At 36.4% G+C, this 15,475-nt stretch overlaps 1 protein-coding gene across 1 annotated transcript in view; it reads left to right on the top strand.

Moving 5' to 3' along the window:
* Positions 1-12,139, top strand: part of ACADM (acyl-CoA dehydrogenase medium chain) — a 57,056-nt gene extending 44,917 nt beyond the window's left edge. The window contains exons 11-12 of the mRNA XM_007106893.4: positions 9,821-10,069; positions 11,354-12,139. Of these exons, the coding sequence (XP_007106955.1) occupies positions 9,821-10,069; positions 11,354-11,425 (321 nt within the window). The 3' untranslated portion in view covers positions 11,426-12,139. The remainder of the gene's footprint in view (positions 1-9,820; positions 10,070-11,353) is intronic.
* Positions 12,140-15,475: the final 3,336 nt, after the last annotated feature.

Genomic DNA, 15,475 nt, shown 5'->3' with positions numbered 1-15,475 from the left:
ATTTATGCACCCAACATAGAAGCATCTCAATACATAAGGCAAATGCTAACAGCCATAAAAGGGGAAATTGACAGTAACACAATAATAATAGGGGACTTGAACACGCCACTTTCACCAATGGACAGATCATCCAAAATGAAAATAAATAAGAAAACACAAGCTTTAAATGATACATTAAACAAGATGGACTTAATTGTTATTTATAGGACATTCCATCCAAAAACAATGGAATACACTTTCTTCTAACATGCTCATGGAACATTCTCCAGGATAGATCATATCTTGGGTCACAAATCAAGCCTTGGTAAATTTTAAAAAATTGAAATAGTATCAAGTATCTTTTCCTACCACAACGCTATGAGACTAGATATCAGTCGTGGGAAAAAATCTGTAAAAAATACAAATACATGGAGGCTAAACAATACACTACTTAATAACCAAGAGATCACTGAAGAAATCAAATAAGAAATCAAAAAATACCTAGAGAAAAATGACAATGAAAACACGACTATCCAAAACCTATGGAAAGCAGCAAAAGCAGTTCTAAGAGGGAAGTTTATAGCAATACACTCCTACCTCAAGAAACAAGAAACATCTCAAATAAACAACCTAACCTTACACCTAAAGCAATCAGAGAAAGAAGAATAAAAAACCCCCAAAGTTAGCAGAAGGAAAGAACTCATAAAGATCAGAAATAAATGAAAAAGAGATGAAGGAAACAGTAGCAAAGATCAATAAAACTAAAAGCTGGTTCTGTGAGAAGATAAACAAAATTGATAAGCCGTTAGCCAGACTCATCAAGAAAAAAAGGGGGAAGACTCAAATCAATAGAATTGGAAATGAAAAAGGAGAAGTAACAACTGACACTGCATAAATACAAAGGATCATAAGAGATTACTACAAGCAACTATATACCAATAAAATGGACAACCTGGAAGAAATGGACAAATTCTTAGAAAAGCACAACCTTCTGAGACTGAACCAGGAAGAAATAGAAAACATAAACAGACCAATCACAAGCACTAAAATTGAAACTGTGATTAAAAGCCTTCCAACAACCAAAGCCCAGGACCAGATGGATTCACAGGCGAATTCTGTCAAACATTTAGAGAAGAGCTAACACCTATCCTTCTCAAACTCTTCCAAAATATAGCAGAGGGAGGAACACTCCCAAACTCATTCTAGAAGACCACCATCACCCTGATACCAAAACCAGACAAAGATGTCACAAAGAAAGAAAACTACAGGCCAATATCACTGATGAACATAGGTGCAAAAATCATCAACAAAATACTAGGAAACAGAATCCAACAGCAAATTAAAAGGATCATACACCATGATCAAGTGGGGTTTATCCCAGGAATGCAAGGATTCTTCACTATATGCCAATCAATCAGTGTGATACACCATATTAACAAATTGAAGGAGAAAAACCATATGATCATCTCAATAGATGCAGGAAAAGCTTTCGACAAAATTCAACACCCATTTATGTTAAAAACCCTCCAGAAAGTAGGCATAGAGGGAACTTACCTCAACATAACAAAGGCTATATATGACAAACCCACAACCAACATCATTCTCAATGGTAAAAGACTGAAACCATTTCCACTAAGATCAGGAACAAGACAAGGTTGCCCACTCTCACCACTGTTATTCAACATAGTTTTTGAAGTTTTAGCCACACCAGTCACAGAAGAAAAAAGAAATAAAAGGAATCCAAATTGGAATAGAAGAAGTAAAGCTGCCACTGTTTTCAGATGACATGATAGTATACATAGAAAATCCTGAAGATGCCACCAGAAAACTACTAGAGCTGATCAATGAATTTGGTAAAGTAGCAGGATACAAATTAATGCACAGAAATATCTTGTATTCCTATACACTAATGATGCCAAATCTGAAAGAGAAATTAAGGAAACACTCCCATTTACCATTGCAACAAAAAGAATAAAATGCCTAGGAATAAACCTACCTAAGGAGACAAAAGACCTGTACGCCGAAAACTATAAGACACCGATGAAAGAAATTAAAGATGATACAAACAGATGGAGAGATATACCATGTTCTTGGATTGGAAGAATCAACATCGTGAAAATGACTCTACTACGCAAAGCAATCTACAGATTTAATGCAATCCCTAACAAATTATCAGTGGCATTTTTTTTTTTTTTTTTTTTTTTTTTTTTTTGTGGTACGTGGACCTCTCACTGTTGTGGCCTCTCCCGTTGTGGAGCACAGGATCCGGACGCACAGGCTCAGCAGCCATGGCTCACGGGCCTAGCTGCTCCACGACATGTGGGATCTTCCTGGACCGGGATACGAACCTGCGTCCCCTGCATCAGCATTGGACTCTCAACCACTGTGCCACCAGGGAAGCCCCCAGTGGCATTTTTTACAGAACTAGAAGAAAACATCTTAAAATTTGTATGGAGGCACAAAAGACCCCAAATAGCCAAAGTAATCTCGAGAAAGAAAAACGAAGCTGGATGTATCAGGCTCCCTGACTTCAGACTCTACTACAAATCTACAGTTATCAAGACACTATGGTACTGGCACAAGAATGGAAATATAGATAAGTGGAACAGGATAGAATGCCCAGAGATAAACCCTCGCACATATGGTGACGTTATCTTTGATAAAGGAGGAAAGAATATAAAATGGAGAAAAGACAGCCTCTTGACTATATGGTGCTGGGAGAACTGTACAGCTGCATGTAAAAGAATTAAATTAGAACACTGCCTAACACCATACACAACAATAAACTCAAAATGGATTAAAGACCTAAATGTAAATCCAGACCCCACACACATATGGTCACCGTATTCTTGATAAAGGAGGCAAGAATATACCATGGAGAAACAACAGCCTCTTTAATAAGTGGTGCTGGGAAAACTGGACAGGTACGTGTAAAAGTATGAAATTAGAACACTCCTTAACACCATACACAAAAATAAACTCAAAATGGTTAAAGACCTAAATGTAAGGCCAGACACTATCACAACTCTTAGAGGAAAAATAGGCAGAACACTCTATGACATAAATCACAGCAAGATCCTTTTTGACCCACCTCCTAGAGAAATGGAAATAAAAACAAAAATAAACAAATGGGACCTAATGGAACTTAAATGCATTTGCACAGCAAAGGAAACCATAAAAAAGATGAAAAGACAACCCTCAGAATGGGAGAAAATATTTGTAATCAAAGCAACTGACAAAGGATTAATCTCCAAAATATACAAGCGGCTCATTTAGCTCAATATCAAAAAAGTAAACAACCCAATCCATAAATGGGCAGAAGACCTAAATAGACATTTCTCCAGAGAAAGTATACAGATTGCCAACAAACACATGAAAGGAGGCTGAACATCACTAATCATTAGAGAAATGCAAATCAAAACTACAATGAGGTGTCACCTCACACCAGTCAGAATGGCCATCATCAAAAAATCTACAAACAATAAATGCTCGAGAGGGTTTGGAGAAAAGGGAACCCTCTCCTTAAAAAACTAAAAATAGAACTACCATACAACCCAGCAATGCCACTACTGGGCATATACACTGAGAAAACCATAATTCAAAAAGATTCATGTACCACAATGTTCATTGCAGCTTTATGTACAATAGCCAGGACATGGAAGCAACCTAAATGTCCATTGACAGATGAATGGATAAAGAAGATGTGGCACGTATATACAATGGAATATTACTCATCCATAAGAAGAAGCGAACTTGAGTTATTTTTAGTGAGGTGGATGGACCTAGAGTCTGTCATACAGAGTGAAGTAAGTCAGAAAGAGAAAAACAAATACCGTATGCTAACACATATATATGGAATATATAAAAATAATGGTTCTGAAGAACCTAGGGGCAGGACAGGAATAAAGACGCAGGTGTAGAGAATGGACTTGAGGACACGGGGTGGGGGTAAGGGTAAGCTGGGAGGAAGTGAAAGAGTGGCATCACTAATGTATACTACCAAATGTAAAATAGATAGCTAGTGGGAAGCAGCCGCAAAGCACAGGGAGATCAGCTGGTTGCTTTTTGACCACCTAGAGGGGTGGTGGGGGAGGGAGATGCAAGAGGGAGGAGATATGGGGATATATGTATATGTATAACTGATTCACTTTGTTATAAAGCAGAAACTAACACACCATTGTGAAGCAATTATATTCCAATAAAGATGTTTAAAAAAAGAAAAAAAAGATTTGAACCCAAGTAGTCACTTATTAAAGAGTCTGTCCTCTTTGCACACTCTACATGTGCTATTTCCAGAGATATAAAGGAAGTTTGATATAGCCTCTGCCCTCAAGAGCCTTTGACTTTGGAGGTAAGATACATATCAGAAAAGAAATATTAAGAAATAATATAGAGCAATATAACATTAAGTCCCAAAATGAGAGCTACAGACAGGGTTACAGAACCAAAAGGAGAGAGACTGTCTTGGGCTAGATGCATTACAGGGAATTTGAGCTGGATTTAGAACAGAGTTTCTCAAAGCATGGTCTGAAATGCAACTGAATGAGACTCTTTGGGAGTGTTAATTAAAAACGTAAACTGGGTACCACCCTAGATTTTTAAATCAAAATCTTTCAAGAGAAGCATGGGCATGTTATACCACGTTGCCGAGGCTGTAGTGAAATAAGTGATTCTGCATAATGCCAATGGGAATATAAATTGGTGTAACTTTTATGAACCACATTTTGGCAATATATATCTAAAGTACCTACCTTTGGGCCCACATTGGAATGGTTATCCTACAGCTATATTTCATATAATATTTATCTTTCAGATATACTCCCATTATGTGCAATGTGACTTATTTATAGGTTGTTTATTTCAGCATTGTATGGAAACAGCCTAATACTAGAAACAGACAAAATTTTGATCATCCATACATTAGAATACCCTGCAGTTCTAAAGAAGAATAAAGAAGTTCTCTTTGTATTGATATATAGAGTGCTTAGATTTATTGATAAATAAAAAAAGCAAAATGAAAACCCATCAACATGGTAGGCTACCATATGTGTAAAAAAGGGAGAGACAATGGGGGGGCAGGAAAAAATGAGGGATAGACAATAGATGTATTTGCTTATGTGTGTATATAATATCTCTGAGAGAATGAAAAACAAACTGTTAACCTCATTACCTCCAGGAGGGGGAATTAAATGGGGTGGGGAAGGACAGGGATGATACAAGTAGGAAGAATATTTGAACTTTGAACTGGTGGTTGTATTACCTATTCAAAAATGAAACAAAAAACTGAAAGAATCATTGACTTAGAAGAATGGACACAATTCAGGCAGATAGTAATAAGGGAAGATACTACTTTCCTTATCCTACGTAGGAATTATTCACATTGGTTAATAATGCCTCCTCTAAGACTTAATTACCACACTGGTCTCAAGCAACTTGTCACGTTCTAAAGTACTAGAGTAAATATATGAAATTGAACACATCAGTTTTTTGTTTTATTTTTTGTGACCTTTAGTTCCTATTAGTTTGTACACAGTCGTAGAATGTGTGGGGTCTTTTTTATAACCTATTGGTCTTCAAAACCTATTTTGGTGTTGCATACTACACAAAGCACCTTTCTAATAATCTTAGTATTCTTGTTTCTGAATGCCTTTAGGACTTCTTTGAATGTATATTAAAGGATATTTTCCGTTCCATGTCCATTGTAGAATAATTTATGTGATACAATATAAGTAAAATTAAGTTAAAAAAGTTATTCATAATCCCCTTGTCCAGATAAAATTACTGTGAATTTTTTCATTTTGCTCTATATTCCCTTTTTCAAAAAATAAATAAAATAAAATAAAATAAAAATTTATATATATATATAGTGCATGTGTTTTTTTAATTGATGTATAGTTGACATACAGTATTATATTGGTTTCAGGTGTACAACAGTGATTTGACAGGCAAACCCATTAAGAAATTATCACCACTATAAGTCTAGTAACCATCTTTCAACATACTAAATTACTGTAGTATTATTGACTATATTCCTTATGCTGTATATAACATCCCTCTGACTTATTTATTTATATAACATGGGAGTGCACATACCTTTTTGAATTAGTGTTTTTCTTTTCTTCAGGTAAACCAGAAGTGGAATTGCTGGATCATATGATAGTACTATTTTTAATTTTTTGAGGAACCTATATACTGTTTTCCATAGTGGCTGCACCAATTTACATTCCCACCAGCAGTACACGAGGGTTTCATTTTCTCCACATTGTCACCAACACTTGTTATTGGTTGTCTTTTTGATAACAGCCTTTCTGACAGGTGTGAGGCAATATTTCATTGTGGTGTTGATTTGCATTTTCCTGATGATTAGTGACTTTGAGCATCTTTTCATGTGTCTATTGGCCATCTTTGTGTTTTTGGAAAAATATCTAATCAGGTCCTCTGCCCATTTTTTGTTGGATTTCTTTTTTTGATAAGTTGCATTTTTTAATGTAATTTGGATATTAACCCTTATCAAATGTATCATTTGCAAATATCTTCTCCCATTCAGTAGGTTGCTTTTTCATTTTGTTGATGATTTCCTTCACTGTGCAAAAGCTTTTTTGTTTTTACTTTTATCTACTCCCATTTGTTTATTTTTGCTTTTGTTGCCCTTGCCTGAGGAGACAGATCCAAAAAATATTGATAAGACCAGTGTAAACAAGCATACTGCCTCTGTTTTCTTCTAGGAGTTCTATGGTTTCTGGTCTTTTAATTCTTTAATCCATTTTGAGTTTATTTTTGTATATGGTGTAAAGAAATGGTCCAGTTTTGTTTTTTGCATGTAGCTGACCATTTTTTAAACTGGCTGTCTTTTCCCTATTGTATATTCTTACCTTCTTTGTTGAAGATTAATTGATCGTATAAGTGTGCATTTATTTCTGGGCTTTCTATTCTGTTCCATTGATTGATGTGTCTGTTTTTGTGCCAGTATCATACTGTTTTGATTTCTATAGCTTTGTAGTATAATTTGAAACCAGGAAGCATGATACCTCCAGCTTTGTTCTTTCTCAAGATTGCTTTGGTTATTCAGGGTCTTTTTGGTTCCATACAAATTATAGGATTATTCTAGTTCTGTGAAAAATTCTGTTGGTATTTTGATATTCATATTGTTATGAATCTGTAGATTGCTTTTGATAGTATGGGTATTTTAACAGTATTAATTCTTCCAATCCATTAGCATGGACTCTCTTTCTATTTGTATCATCTTCTGTTTCTTTCATCAATGTTTCACAGTTTTCAGAGTACAGGTCTTTTACCTCCTTGATTACTTTTATTCCTAGGTATTCTTTTTGATGCAATTGTAAATGGGATCGTTTTCTTTTCTCTTTCTGACAGATCATTATTAGTGTATAAAAACGCTACAGCATTCTAATAGTTTTTTTGTGGAGTCTATAGGGTTTTCTATATCATCATCTGCAAACAGTGACAGTTTTACTTCTTCCTTTCTAGTGTGGATGCTTTTTACCTCTTTTTCTTGTCTGATTGTTGTGGATAGGACTTCCAATTCTATGTTGAATAAAAGTGGTAGGGGCTGCGCACCTAGAGCCTGTGCTCCGCAACGGGAGAGGCCACAACAGTGAGAGGCCCACGTACCTCAAAAAAAAAAAAAAAAAAGTGGTGGGAGTGGGCATCCTTGTCTTGTTCCTGATCTTAGAGGAAATGCTTTCAGCTTTTTGCCATTGAGTATGATGTTAGCTATGGTTTTTGTCACTTATGTCCTTAATTATGTTGAGGTATGTTCCCTCTACACACACTTGGTTGAGTGTTTTTATCATAAATGGGTGTTGAATTTTGTCAAAAGCTTTTTCTGCATCTATTGAAATGTTTATATGGTTTTTATCCTTCATTTTGTTAACGTGGTTTATCACGTTGACTGACTTGCGAATATTGAACCATCCTTGCATCCCTGGGATAAATCCCTCTTGATCTCATGGTGTATGATCTTTTTAAGATATTAATGAATTTGGTTTGTTATTATTTGTTGAGGATTTTAGAATCTATGTTCATCTGGGATATTGGCCTGTAATTTTTATGTATTTTTACTTTTTTTTTTTTTGTAGTGATTTGGTTTTGCTATCAGAGTAATGCTGTCTTTGTAGAGTGAGTTTGGGAGCATTCCTTTCTCAATTTCTTGGAATAGTTTGAGAAGGATAGGTGTTAAGTCTTTGTTAAATGTCTGGTAGAATTCACCTGTGAAGCTGTCTGGTCCTGGACTTTCGTTTCTTGGGAGTTTTTCCATTACTGCTTCAGTTTCATTACTAGTAATTGGTCTGTTCAAATTTCTATTTCTTCCTCTTTCTTATTTAGTCTTCTTAGGTTATATGTCTAAATGAATTTACCCATTTCTTCTAGGTTGTCTAATTTGTTGGCATGTAATTTTTGTAGTAATCTCTTATGATATTTTGTGTGTCTGTGATATTGGTTGCATCTTGTCCTTTTTTGTTTCTGATTTTATTTGTTTGGGTCCTGTCTTTTTTTGATGAGTCTGGCTAAAGATTTATCAATTTTGTTTATCTTTTCAAAGAATCAGCTCTTAGTTTCATTGATCTCTTTTGTATTTTTTTGTCTTGATTTCATTTATTTCCACTCTCAGCTGTATTATTTCCTTTGTTCTATTAACTTTGGACTTTTGTTTTTCTTTTTCTAGTTTCTTCATGTGTAAGGTTAATTGTCTATTTGAGATTTTTCTTGTTTCTTGAGGAAGGCCTGTATTGCTATAAACTTCTTAGAACTGCCTTTGTTATGTCCCATAGATTTTAGAACATTGTGTTTCCATTTTCATTTGTCTCCAGGTATTTTTAAATTTCCTCTTTGATTTCTTCAGTGAACCATTGGGTTTTTTAGTAGCATGTTGTTTAGATTCCACATGTTTGTGTTTTTTGCAGGACTTTTTTTGTTTTTGTAGTTGATTTATAGTCTCTACCATTGTGGTCAATAAAGATATTTGACATGATTTCAACCCTGTTACATTTATTGAGACTTTTTTTGTGGCCTAACATGTTATCTGTCCTGCAGAATGTTCCATGTGCTCTTTAACAGAATGTGTATTCTGCTCTTTTGGGGTCATGAATATATTTTTCCAAAGCTGTAAGCATACTACATATTTGAAATTTTCACATATCAAGGTATGGTGAACATATTTCTATCTTATAACATATCTTGGCCATATAACTCATAGAAAACTTACTGTCTCCTCTTGAAAGTATTTGTCTAAGTCTCCTATTTAATTATGAACCTGTGGAGGATAAGAAACATCTTTTATTTGTCTATGTCACTTTCCCATCAGCATCTGATACAGTGCCACATTATTTTTCACTATCTATGGCAATTTTCTTTAGAGTCCCAGGAGATACTCTGAAGGATCCATATAATTTTTGTGGTATTTTTGTCAAAAATTATAACCTCATTCCACTCCTGAGAAAACATCAGGCAAACCCAAATTGAGGGACATTCTACAAAAAAATAACCAATCAGTATTATTCAAAAGTGCACCATGGTCATGAAAGAGAAGGAAAGACTAGGAAGAAATAGCAATTTAATTCAGTTGGAATCCTGGATGGGATCTTTCAACAGAAAAAGGACATTGGTGGAAAACTTGGCCAAATTTGAATAAAGTATATAGTTTAGCTGATAATATTTTACCAATGTTTATTATACTATGGTTTTGTAATATGTTACCATTGGAGGAAGCAGAGTGTAACTTTTTAAGTCTAAAATTAGTTTTAAAAGTTAAAAAAAAAAGTTCCAGGGAAAAAACTTTTAGTCAATAAATATCCTTAAACTTTTTTCTGTTTAATTCTAGCACCAAGGAATATCATTTTTGCTGGCTGACATGGCAATGAAAGTTGAACTAGCTAGATTGAGTTACCAAAGAGCAGCTTGGGAGGTTGATTCTGGTCACCGAAATACCTATTTTGCCTCTATTGCAAAGGCATGTGCTGGAGATATTGCAAATCAGGTAGCTACTGATGCTGTTCAGATTTTTGGAGGCAACGGATATAATACAGACTATCCTGTAGAAAAGCTAATGAGGGATGCCAAGATCTATCAGGTAATGTTAAAAATGATTTTTATTGATTTTTAAGGAACATAATATTCATAAATGACATAGATTTCTGATTGTTTATAGATTTTTATGTCACAGGTAATAATAAATCATTATAATAAATGGCTGTGAGCCTAAATTTTTGGAACTAATTAACACAAGGAAGAATGTTACATTGAAGTGTATTCCTTGAGAGAGAACAGGCTAACAAAGTAAATGGTGCAGACATGTACAGGATGTCTGGATCAGCCTTCTTTGATTCTTAACATCCTAGCTAATTGTAACCCACTCTTTGCTCTCCTAAAAGTATGTGTATCATTTAAATTAATTAAATTATTTTATTTTGAATCTTACCTGATAACTCTTGAAGTCATATTTGGGAGATAAAACAACATGAGGAGAAGGTGATATAGATGACTTATAAATTAAATTGATGGTTAGAAAAACTTAGAGATAGGAGTAATTTAGTGAATAAGATATAAATGCTCATATCCACATGTAGTTGAAGTAATTATAAGCCATGATTCTCAATATCTCTTCCCTTGCTTTCCTCAACCCCCAGCAAATTATTTGACAAATCCAGTCATTTGAAATCCAGAGGTGGAATCATAGAATGTTAGAGAAAGAAATTTAGACAGTGCAGCCCCTCAATTTAGACTTGAAAAAACTGAGAACCAGAATTTGTGCCTTATCCAAAGTTATGGGTTTATCTGGTGATACTCTCCCTTCCCTGGAGCTTGTAATTATTACATTTTAGATTTCTCTGCCATCTGAACTAATAAATGGTTAGAAGTTTAAACTGGAAGTGAGGGCTGGCTACTAGGGCTACCTAAATGAACAAAAACAAATCCTTCCAGCATCTTTTTCTTTAGCAACTGTGTTCCTTAGGCAACAAGAGATAAAAATCAGGTTTAAGAGTAAGAACAGAAAATGACTGAAGGCGACAACTAGCTAAAAACAGTTCAAAAAAGTTGGTTAAATATTTTAGCAACATTGAACTTTAGATTTCCCAAACACTTTGAAATGTTAATATCCTTTTCTTTGTTGTTTTAAGACTGTCCTCCAAAATTTTGGTAAATTAGTTTTTATAATAATTTTAACTAATCTTTAGAGAATTTATGTATTTTCATGGGTTTCAGAAAATCAAGTTTCAGAATCACTGTAGACTGCAGACCCTATATATGGTTTGATTCAGTTTGGTATTGCAGTGGAGCTTAGAGTACTGTCCGAAATACTGGGTGTTTACATATGGAAGATATTTAACCTACATGTATTTTTTTTTTTTTGCAGATTTATGAAGGTACAGCACAAATTCAAAGGATTATTATAGCCCGTGAACACATTGGCAGGTATAAAAATTAATCAGATCACCATGTTAGTAATTGTTGAGTAATTAGAACATGATCTACTGCTTAAACTCCAGGAAAGAGAAAGGGTGGGCTTTAAGGTTTTTTCCAGTAAAAATTTTAAAATAAGTACTCTTATACTAAACCTATGCAACTGATGCTAATAGTAGTTTTCTATTTTTGTTTAGCTTTATGACTTGCCTTTTCTATAATAGATTTGGTTTTATTAAAATTATGTGTTGCCCTTGAGTTCCACTGTACCTGAATCACATTAATCTAGAAAGATACATTTGGCTTGTTGTTTTGACCTCTTATAATTAAAGTAACAGAAATTTCTTGGAATTTCAATGTTTTTCCAATGACAGGAAGGAGGGTTTATAAAAGTATTCAGAATGTTCCAAAATTTACATTGAGAAAATATTCTAGGATTTAAATAACTTGCCAGTGACTTTGTAGACTTAGTGGTATTTGTATTAGAGGAGTTAATTTTACTGCAATTTGGAAAGCATTTGTTTTCCATTTTGTACAGTAATAACCAAAAATTTGATGTTCATATTCTCCCTTTATACAATGACCAAAAGTTACTTGAAAATCTTGTTTAATTCTGAGCCGACATTTCACTTGCCTTATTTAAAATAAATCAATAAAATTTCCCTTAAGTTATTTTTATATAACTCTATTGGTCTCTGGTTAACCTTTGGTCTACTGTACAGTCTCATTCCGTGCATATACATTCTAAAAATAAACTTAACTAAAATGTTTCAGTGTTGTGTATCTGTTCAATTTGTGTATCTGTATTCTTTTCAAGACATCTTATTACTTCATGCAATACAATAGTGTGTACTTGATTTATTTACTGTGACAGAAAAAAAATTCATGTTTTGATTTTGAACTGCATAGTTACCTGTCCATTTGTTCATTAGATTGAATTATTAGATACTTCAGAAAATATCAGTATGAAATAATGAAAGAACCAAATGTGAATTTACTATTTCTTTGTAATTCTAAACATCAAATACTGCTAAAATGTTATACTAAATGGTGTTTCTGACATCACTTATGATTTTCCAATTCTGATACCAACTGGGAATCCATAGTTCAATCCTATTCTGACAGTAACTCAGAATAGTTAGCATCAGACTCCACAGGTGTAAGGGCTCCGCTCACTCCGTCTGAAGTGATATCTCACTTCAGAAACACCACTATAAGTCCTGAATCCCCAGGCTACCCGCACTTCTGACCATGTTGGCTACAAATTCGGGTATTCCCATGACCTTGCCCTTGGGTTTGATAATTTGCTCGAATGGCTCACAGAACTCAGGTAAAACACATTTACCGGTTTATTACAAAGGAGGAGATGCAAAGGGCAAGGTATAAGGAGAGACACCGAGCTTTCATAACTTCTCCCAATGTACCACCCTTCCAGTACCTCAGTGTGTTCACTAATCTGGAAACTCCTGAATCTCATCGTTCAAGTTTCTTTTTTTTTAATATATTTTTAAAATTTATTTATTTATTTATTTATTTTTGGCTGTGTTGGGTCTTCGTTTCTGTGCAAGGGCTTTCTGTAGTTGTGGCCAGCGGGGGCCACTCTTCATCGCGGTGCATGGGCCTCTCACTATCGCGGCCTCTCTTGCTGCGGAGCACAGGCTCCAGATGCACAGGCTCAGTATTGTGGCTCACGGGCCTAGTTGCTCCGCGGCATGTGGGATCTTCCCAGACCAGGGCTCGAACCCGTGTCCCCTGCATTGGCAGGCAGATTCTCAACCACTGCGCCACCAGGGAAGCCCCGTTCAAGTTTCTGTAGAGAATTTACAGCCTCCCTCTCCTCCCCAGATGTCAAGGGTGGGGTTGAAGTTCCCACCTGCATTAGTCAGCTTAGGTTGCCATAACAAAATGCCACAAACTGGGTGGCTTAAACAACAGAAATTTATTTTCTCATAGTTCTGGAGGCTAAAAGTCCAAGATCAAGGTACCATCTGGGTTGGTTTCTGGTGAGGCCTCTCATCCTGGCTCGTAGACAGCTACATTCTCACTGTGTTCTCACATGGCCTCTTGTCTGTGCACATGCATAGGGAGAGAGTGAGCTCTGGTGTCTCTTCTTCTTACAAAGACACCAGTTTTATTAGATTAGAGCCATACCCTTATGACCTCATTAAATTCAATTACTTCTCTTAAGTCCCTATCTTCAAACATGGTCACGTGGGAATGGTTAGCGCTTCAACATATGAATTTGGGGCGGGGGTGGGGGGGGCAGTTTAGACCACAACACTACCCTATAGTTACTTGGTCTTTCTGGTGATTGGCCCCATCCTGAGCCTCTTTAGGGGCTCCACCCTAAGTCACCTCATTAGCACAAACTCTACTAGGATCTTTTGAAAGGGGCTCATTATGAATAATAAAAGAGGGACTTCCCTGGTTGTCCAGCAGTTAAGACTCCATGCTCCCAGTGCAGGCCTGGGTCTGATCCCTGGTCAGGGAACTTGATCCCGCATGCCGCAAAACAAATCCCGCACACTGCAACTAAAGATCCCGCATGCTGCAGTGAAGATCCTGTGTGCTGCAACTAAGACCTAGTGCAGCCAAATAAGTAAATAAATTTTTTTAAATTTTATTTTGTTATTTATTTATTTATTCATTTATTTTTTGGCTGCATTGGGTCTTTGTTGCTGCGCGGGCTTTCTCTCGTTGTGGCGAGCGGGGGCTACTCTTTGTTGTGGTGCGCCAGCTTCTTATTGTAGTGTCTTCTCTTGTTGTGGAGCACGGGCTTCTAGGTGTGCAGGCTTCAGCAGTTGTGGCGTGTGGGCTCAGTAGTTGTGGTACATGGGCTTAGTTGCTCCACGGCATGTGGGATCTTCCCGGACCAGGGCTCGAACCCATGTCCCCTGCGTTGGCAGGTGGATTCTTAACCACTGCGCCACCAGCGAAGTCCTTAAAATTTATTTTTTTTAAATAATAAAAGATACTCCTGTTGCTCAGGAAATTCCAAGGACTTGATGAGCTTGAGGTCCTTCTCCCCCAACCCCATGTCCTTCACCTGCCTTTTGTCTGTGGAAAAACTTTAGCCAAAGAATAAGTTTAATCAGAGAAGTGAGAAAATGCAGAAGCAAAGAAAAGTCAAACAGGACAAAACAATAATAGTTTAGTCAGTAAGCAAAGTCAAGGACATTTAGCTCTGCCTCAAGGGCTATAGATAATATTCTGAGCCATATCGTGTGAGCTGTCTTATAGATACTGAAAGCCCCACCAGGTGGAAGAAGTTAACTACATGTGACCGGACTGTAACCATGACATAAGCTGCTACGATTCTGAGAACTGGCCTCAAGGAAATGGGAACAAACTGACCCTGGAACTGAAGATTAACTGTACTTAAAACAATCAAGATGATGCTGGTCAGACCATTACATGACCAATTTCAAGATGACTGTCAGAGCGGGTGGCTTAAACAACAGAAATTTATTTTCTCATAGTTCTGGAGGCTAAAAGTCCAAGATCAAGGTACCATCTGGGTTGGTTTCTGGTGAGGCCTCTCATCCTGGCTCGTAGACAGCTACATTCTCACTGTGTTCTCACATGGCCTCTTGTCTGTGCACATGCATAGGGAGAGAGTGAGCTCTGGTGTCTCTTCTTCTTACAAAGACACCAGTTTTATTAGATTAGAGCCATACCCTTATGACCTCATTAAATTCAATTACTTCTCTTAAGTCCCTATCTTCAAACATGGTCACGTGGGAATGGTTAGCGCTTCAACATATGAATTTGGGGCGGGGGTGGGGGGGGCAGTTTAGACCACAACACTACCCTATAGTTACTTGGTCTTTCTGGTGATTGGCCCCATCCTGAGCCTCTTTAGGGGCTCCACCCTAAGTCACCTCATTAGCACAAACTCTACTAGGATCTTTTGAAAGGGGCTCATTATGAATAATAAAAGAGGGACTTCCCTGGTTGTCCAGCAGTTAAGACTCCATGCTCCCAGTGCAGGCCTGGGTCTGATCCCTGGTCAGGGAACTTGATCCCGCATGCCGCAAAACAAATCCCGCACACTGCAACTAAAGATCCCGCATGC

Source organism: Physeter macrocephalus, chromosome 4, assembly GCF_002837175.3.
Source record: "Physeter macrocephalus isolate SW-GA chromosome 4, ASM283717v5, whole genome shotgun sequence".
Classification (NCBI taxonomy): domain Eukaryota; kingdom Metazoa; phylum Chordata; class Mammalia; order Artiodactyla; family Physeteridae; genus Physeter; species Physeter macrocephalus.
The sequence above is the reverse complement of the archived record's forward strand: the minus strand, read 5'-3'. Positions and strand labels throughout refer to the sequence as shown.